The 7,706-nt window shown below is 39.8% G+C and overlaps 1 protein-coding gene across 1 annotated transcript in view; it reads left to right on the top strand.

The window, feature by feature from the left end:
- Nucleotides 1–7,706, top strand: part of LOC100546990 (fibrillin-2) — a 198,981-nt gene that overhangs the window by 104,377 nt on the left and 86,898 nt on the right. The window contains exons 12-13 of the mRNA XM_010726029.3: nt 2,137–2,289; nt 3,160–3,213. Coding sequence (XP_010724331.2) covers nt 2,137–2,289; nt 3,160–3,213 — 207 coding nt within the window. The remainder of the gene's footprint in view (nt 1–2,136; nt 2,290–3,159; nt 3,214–7,706) is intronic.

Raw genomic sequence — 7,706 nt, 5'->3', positions numbered from 1 at the left:
AAAAAGTAGAGCAAAGGAGAACAAATGCTTGGAAAAGGAACAGTTAGATAACTACTCAATGCCAAGATAGTATTTGCACACATCTAGAATTTGGCTATACTTCTAACTGCAACTTCATGTTAAGATACCTCTGCTGGCTCTGTGTGTATGTGTGTCATCTCAGAACTTGCACTGACCTGTGGCTGTAGCTTTGTACAGTGTTGTTTGTTCTATGCTGAGGTACTTTTTCTTATGATTCAGTCTGCATTTCACATCTCTGCCCAAATACAGGACATCCAGGACAAAATATCTAAGTTTAGCTTTAGTCTGGTTATTTTGCAGTGCCTGTCATGAGCATTGCATGATTCATCCTTCTGAAACATCTGGATAAGTGCAGTGGCTTTCACTGAAGATAGGTCAACCACTGGTCCACCAGGCCCTGACCACAAATACAGTGGTGATAATATTTCTAGGTGCTGAAGTGTTTCGCTACACAATTTGAGAGTCTATAAATGATCTTCCAAGACCATCCTCCAGAAAAATATGGAATAAAATCCCAGAGACAAGCACATGGTTACAAAAGCACCAATGCTAGGATATGGTTCAGGGCATGAAATAAGTTCTCCAGCATTCTGAAATTAGTAGTCCAAGGCTGATCAAACTATTTAGGGAGCAGAGCAGGGAGAGGCGTCTGGTCAGAACTATTGTGCCATTGCAAACTTAAGCTTAGCAAGGTGCCTCAAGCAGCTGATGTGCAGATGGAGCATGAGAAGCACAGCCTTGGGAGAACATTCTTCCTGTCGCAGTATTGCTTTTTAGCTTCTTGAAGAATGAGCTTATTTATTCCTTCTTTGTGGGCTTTATGAATCACTGTCAGTGTAGATTAGATTGTTTTCCTACAATTAGTGAAGAAATTCTCCACCAGGTTTCCTGTTCTTCTTTTATAAAAACTTTGTTGAGAAAGTACTTGCTTTCGTCTAATGTATGGCTTCTATAGCTTCCTTCAGCTGCTTTCCACCTTCACATCTTTGAAGATCTTCCAATAAAGTACTTCTTCCATAATTTCCAATCTTTTCTCCCACTGAAAATTTCCCCTCATGGCATTTTCTTCTCTTGAATTGCTTCTTCATTCTCTCCTGGATGCATAACTAGGGGAAAACCTTCACTTCTGTGAGAGAACAGCGATCAAAGTTCTTTTATTCATAGCAGAGTGTGACAGATTGACATCTGGACTTTCTAGACACGGATGAAAAGGACATGGTGCAACTAACTATTTTGCTGGGTACATAAGCTGACTTTTCTTGTGCAATAATACTTTATTGTTGTCAAGCATAAAAATCTTTTCCTGCTGTCAAGTGTAAGTGAATTGTACTGGCTTCACCTAGGCTCTTGGCACAGAACGAGCCCTGAAATCTGGGCTGCATTTAGCTGTGCTCCAGAACTGCTTGTCCTATGGGAGACCACAGACAACATTTTATGTACAAGCTATGCCATTTTTCAGGAGCCAGCTTACAGCTAAGAGCTGGCAGGACACATAAGAAATTGCCAGTTCTCGTTGGAATTGGCTCTGTAATATTTTTCGTGCAAATTTCTTTGTTGTTTTTGGGACATGTTTAAGGCATCTATCTGCATTCCCTCGGATCCTCTTTGATTTAAGTGAACTGAGACTCATGTTCAGACCATAGTTCTACTGGGAGTTCAGCAAGTAATATAATTGAAGCCATCCTCTAGTCTGAATTGAATTGAAGCCATCTAGTCTGTAAATAGCTGAAGTTCTAGCAAGTGTGAAGTTCTAGCAAGTGTCTCTAGAAGAATAGAAGTAAAAACTAAAGACTACTTACTCTGTATCCTGTTGTTCTCAATTGCATGTTTAGGTTGAATGTCCACAAACACCCTTGCTAGAAGATAGCCCATATTATCCTTTAAACACTTATGCAAAAGGCATCTGACCCTGAAATGTCCAATAAAAAAAAAAGAAGCATGAATAGCAATAGCAAAACATGTTAAAAGCTGTCTAAAAGAATTTCCTAAAATTCTGACTAATGCTGAGCCTGCAGTCACCAATACCTGCAGGTCCCTTTCATAGTTAGTGTACATCCATTTCACTTGGGGCCTAAAGAAGTAAAATAAAATATTTATTTGTTTTCCCTTTGTTAGATACTCATATGCGTAGCACATGCTATGGAGGTATCAAAAAAGGAGCATGCATTCGTCCTTTCCCTGGTGCTGTGACAAAATCTGAATGTTGCTGTGCCAATCCTGACTATGGTTTTGGAGAGCCATGTCACCCCTGCCCTGCTAAAAACTCAGGTAAAAAGTTATATTTCTTCAAATACTGTTTTTTTGAAAAAATCTTATTCAGATCAAGGGCTCATTTACTTGATACATTAAGGAGAATGAATAGTTTACTTAATAGAACTGTACATTGAAAGTGTTTGCTCCTTTTAAGAAAAGCAAACTCTCTGGTATTCTGTATTGAGTTTTGTTACGCATTGTAACTTTTGAGGCAAACCAAGTTACAGGGCTGCTCAAACTGTGACAAAATTGGAAAAGAAGGAACAGGAGTTCTATGAGTGAAACTGGATACTTGAATTAAGTATTGACACTAAATAATGATTAGGTAAAGAGAAGAAGCAGACATCTCTGATAAATCTTTACGTTTCCTAGTTCAGTAAATCTAGTATAAGAGAATGTCTTGTATTCACTTTAGAAATCTATAATTTTTAGGAATTAGTTCTTCAAATGAGCATGGACACTGAAAAAAAAAAAAGACTCTTGCAAACAGAATTGAGATGAGATGTCTTGGATGGTAATTTCATGTTGTTTTAGAGGAAGTGAAGAAATTCTAGAGGAAGTGAAGAAAAACTGGCCTTGTGGTACATAAGTAATATCAGAGGGAGACGGTACTGTCAAGACTATAATGAAATCACTCTAGTGTTTCATTTTTGTTTTCAAATTTTTTTTTTTAATATGTGCAGAAGTTCAGAGTGGAATGTTACTATCATGTCTAGCTAAGGTATCTATAGATAATTCATGTGAACACTGACATTTGATTACTTAAATTGTAGAAAATTGTTTTGAGAAAGAATCAAGTGGATTTATTTTAGGATTAAAAAAGCAAAACACTACAAATGACTTCTTTTTTTTATTTCCCTCAACATCTCTTGCTGCAATGAATAGCGGAGTTTCATGGCCTGTGTAGCAGTGGAATAGGTATTACTGTGGATGGACGAGGTATGTTGTACATTTTATTTAGTATATGTGATTGGAGGTGGGAAAAAATGCTTAAAAACAGATTTTTCTGTAATGTACATGAGGACTAATATTTTACTTTTAGCATTTTCATTATTAAAGCATAATAACTAAGTACCACCTAAAGAAAAGACCAGAATTAGTTCCCTACAATCATAGATGTTATCTTAATCCAGCAAGGAAAAAAACAGTGTCCATTTTAAATTCTGACATTATGTGAGTTTTAGGATACAAGACAGGTTCCCCTGATTTGGATAATGATAGGAGTCACTTGCATTTTTAGCTGATTTTCTATCATTTAGAATAATAGCGGAGCAGTTCTTCACTCCAGATCCAGAGATAATTTCTCTGATGAGGTACTTGTAAGGAAGCTTACTAAAAAAGGTCCTTCTATTTAGTTCCTGGAAGTCAGAGATTGCATTTGTTGCTGGAATTTGTAAGGTTCTAGCTCCTTTTTCTATCAGCGGAGAGGGGAATTTTACAAACAGTAGTTGAGCCAAACCTGAAGGAAGGGCAAGACATGCTTTACCTTCCAGTTAAATAGGACAGGTTGGAGAAAGAGTGGTGAAACACAATTCTGTTTTTTTTTTTGCTAGGTGGTTCCCCGATGAGTTAATAAAGTTGCAGTCAGATACTGTACATGTAATATTTCCAGGCATTTAATCTGTATAGTTTTTATCCTCATCAGCGTTAAAGCTCTTACTCAGTTCAGCAGGAACAGAATGAGACCCGTGGAACACGATACCTAGTAACAGTCATATAACTTTTTTTTAAAAAAGCACTGTATTAGAAGGGTTCAGTACTGTAATTACATGTGCATAATTTTATCTTTGCTTTTTGAGCTCGTTCCTTAATATCTTGCCAAATTTAAAAGCAGTGTGAGATATGTAGCTTGTATATCTCATGAAGAAATAACAGCAGTGCATCACAATTTTGTACAAATACTGCCTTACTGTTAGGATTTGCTTATAGGAGGCTTTACATTCTTTTGGATATGTGGAAAATGAAATTTCTCACTAAAAATGTAAGACTAGTTAAGCTCTCCATCAACTGCAAGCTAAATACCATAATCTCTTGGGGGACCTGAATAAAACTAGTATTTTTTGTACATCTTTCACATGAGCTCGTAGACAGTTCTCTTGATACTATTCTTTCTGCTATTGACGCCATGGGAGATTGCCAGTTTTATGTCCTGAAGGAGAGGAATACTGATCCTGCAGCTGGTCGCTAATTTCTGTTGTTTTCCTCATCAAAAGCAGTAAGAATCCTTATCTAGAGTGAATGCGAATATATTTTACCAGTGAAGGTCTTGGCATGTAGAATGACTTTCAGTTGATTCATAGCTTGTTAATTAAGCTGCTATCCATCACCACATACTTACTGCTTGCATTCAGCTTGTGGTTAACAAGCCCAAAACCTTTAAATCTTCCTGTGGGAGGAATCTGAATGCACTGATGAGGGCAAAGATTTTACTGTCTGATTCGACATAAAAGGTAAAAGGAGGGATTGGACCTTCTAAAAGCATTAACTTTGAGGAGTTGGACACTATGATCCTTCTGGGTCACATCCAACTCAGAATATTCTGTGATTCTATTATTAACTTCATAAGGAGAAACAGAATCATGAAATGTGGTTTTCCTGCAAGATATAAACAAGGCCAGTAAAATACAGAAAACTTTCTGCTTTAAGGAAAACATAAAGCTGAAATATTATATTACTTTATACTTTCTTAAGAAATGTTCAGATGTCTCAGATCTTTGAGTTTAATCCAGGTATAGCATAACTTTTAGAATCATAGAATTGTTTGAGTTGGAAGAGACCTTTAAAGGTCATGTAGCCCAACTCTCTTGCAATGAACAAGGGCATCTACAGTTCAATCAGGTTGCTTAGAGCCCTGTCCAGCCTGGCCTTGAATGTTTCCAGGGATGTGGCATCCACCACATCTTTGGGCAACCTGTGCCAGTGCCTCACTACCTTTTCCTTACATTCAGTCTAACTCTCCCCTCTTTTGTTTTAAACAATCTCCCCTTGTCCTATCACAGCAGCCCCTGCTAAAGTGTCTGTCCCCTTCTTTTGATAGCCCTCCTTTGAATACTAAGAGGCTGCTTTCAGGTCTCCCTGTAGCCTTCTTGTCTCCAGACTGAAAGATATTTTCCAAATACATCTCAGAGTATATGTAAATTACGGGGAATATCCTGATCTAAACTGCACTATGTTTCTAGAGGAAATGTCCTTTATAAAAAAATGAATTGTACAAATATAAAACAATATTTTTATGAAGTCACAGCTAGACCAGCATACCTTCTGTTTTTTCCAGTGTTTGGAAAGGGAACTATTTAAGTAATGGGCTTACCGTATGGGAACTTAACTTAGTATTGAAAACCCCTCTTTTCCTTAGAGGTAAAAAAAATATTAAAAATAGCCTGTTCCTGCTCTTATAGTTCATATAAATATTCTGGAATTTTCCAACTACAGCAGAAACTCTATATGGGACTGTAAATTTAGGGAATATATCTCATTCATCATCCTATTCTGTCCATCCAAGAGAAATTTCAAAATTCCAATAAATATTGTGATTTCTATAAGTCTGAATATGCTGTGGTATTGATGTATGCATTAGTTCTGTATTAGGAAATGTATTTATATCACCTAATAAATTATATCTTCTTACCTAGATCCTCAAACCACAAGCATTGAGTGCACAGGCTTGGTATTTTGCATCAAGGTATTCTTACAAACATGTAGTCATTCTATTGATTTAGGGTGGAAGGCATGCCTGCAGGTCATCCACTTTAGCATTCTGCTCAGAGCAGGGCTAACTTCAAAGTTGAATCAGGTTTCTCAAGGACCTGCCTAGTTGTATTTGGAAGATCTCCAAGGATGGAATTCCCACAGCCTCTGAGCAGCTTACTCTAGTGCTTAACCACTCTTGTGGGGAAGAATTCTTTGCCTAGCATTCAGTTAAAATTTCCCCAGGTGTAACTTTTAACTGTTGTCTCTTGCCCTTTTATTGTATAACTCGGACAATAGATTTGTTCCATCTTCTCTGGGACAGAATCGCAGAATCACAGGATGGGCCAGGTTGGAAGAGACGTTAAGGATCATGAATGTCCCATCCCCCTGCCACAGGCAGGACCACTAACCTCCCCATTTAATACCAGACCAGGCTGCCCAAAGCCCCATCCAATCTGGGCTTGAACTCCTCCATGGACGGGGCATCCGCAACCTCTCTGGGCAGACTGTTCCAGCACCTCACCACTCTCTCTCTGTAAAGAACTTCCCTCTGACATCCAACCTAAATCTTCCCTCCCTCAATTTAAAACCATTTCCCTTTGTCCTGCTGTTATCTACCCTCTCAAAGTGTTGACTCCCCTCCTGTTTATAGGCTCCCTTTAGGTACTGAAAGGCTGCAATGAAGTCACCCCACAGCCTTCTTTTCTTCAGACTAAACAAGCCCAGCTCCCTCAGCCTGTCTTCATAGGTGAGGTGCTCCAGACCCCTGATCATTCCTGTGGCTCTCCTCTGGACCCTCTCCAACAGTTCTCTGTCTTTCTTGTACTGGGGGCTCCAGACCTGGACACAGTACTCCAGATGGCGCCTCACAAGAGCAAAGTAGAGAGGGACAATCACCTCCCTGTCCCTGCTGGCCACCCCTCTTCTGATGGAGCCAAGGATACCATTTGCTTTCTGAGCTGCAAGAACACACTGCTGGCTCATGTTAAGCTTTTTATCTATCAAGACCCCCAGGTCCTTCTCTGCAGGGCTGCTCTCAAGGACTACTCCTTCCAGTCTGTATAGATGCCTGGGATTCCTCCAGCCCAAGTGCAAAAGCTTGCACTTTGCCATGTTGAACCTCATTATGTTTACCCAGGCCCACCTTTCGAGTCTATTGCGTTCCCTCTGAATGGCATCCCATCCTTCCACCGTGTCAACTGCACCACTCAGCTTGATGTCATCAGCAAACTGGCTGAGGATGCACTCGATTCCATTGTTGATGCCATTGATAAAGATGTTAAAGAACACCGGTCCCAAGACAGACCCGTGGGGGACACCGCTTGTTACTGGCCTCCACCTGGACACAGAACCATTAATCACCACCACAATCTGTGGCCTTTTAACCAATTTCTTATCCATCGAGTGGTCCACCCATCAAATCCATGTCCCTCCAATTTGGAGATAAAGATGTGGTGGGGGACCATATCAGGGGCCTTGCTGAAGCCCAGGTAAATTACATCGGTCACCTTTCCCTTGTCCACCAATGCCATACTCCATCATAGAAGGCCACCAAATTGGTTAAGCATGACCTTCTCCTGGTAAAGCCGTGCTGGCTATCTCGGATCACACTCTCATTCCTCATGTGATCAAGCATGTCATCCAGGATGATCTGTTCCATGATCTTCCCAGGCACAGAGGTGAGACTCACCGGCCTGTTAGTTCCCGGGTCCTCCTTGCTCCCTTCTTGTAATGGGAGTGAC

The sequence above is a fragment of the Meleagris gallopavo genome, chromosome Z, assembly GCF_000146605.3.
Source record: "Meleagris gallopavo isolate NT-WF06-2002-E0010 breed Aviagen turkey brand Nicholas breeding stock chromosome Z, Turkey_5.1, whole genome shotgun sequence".
Lineage (NCBI taxonomy): Eukaryota > Metazoa > Chordata > Aves > Galliformes > Phasianidae > Meleagris > Meleagris gallopavo.
The sequence above is the reverse complement of the archived record's forward strand: the minus strand, read 5'-3'. Positions and strand labels throughout refer to the sequence as shown.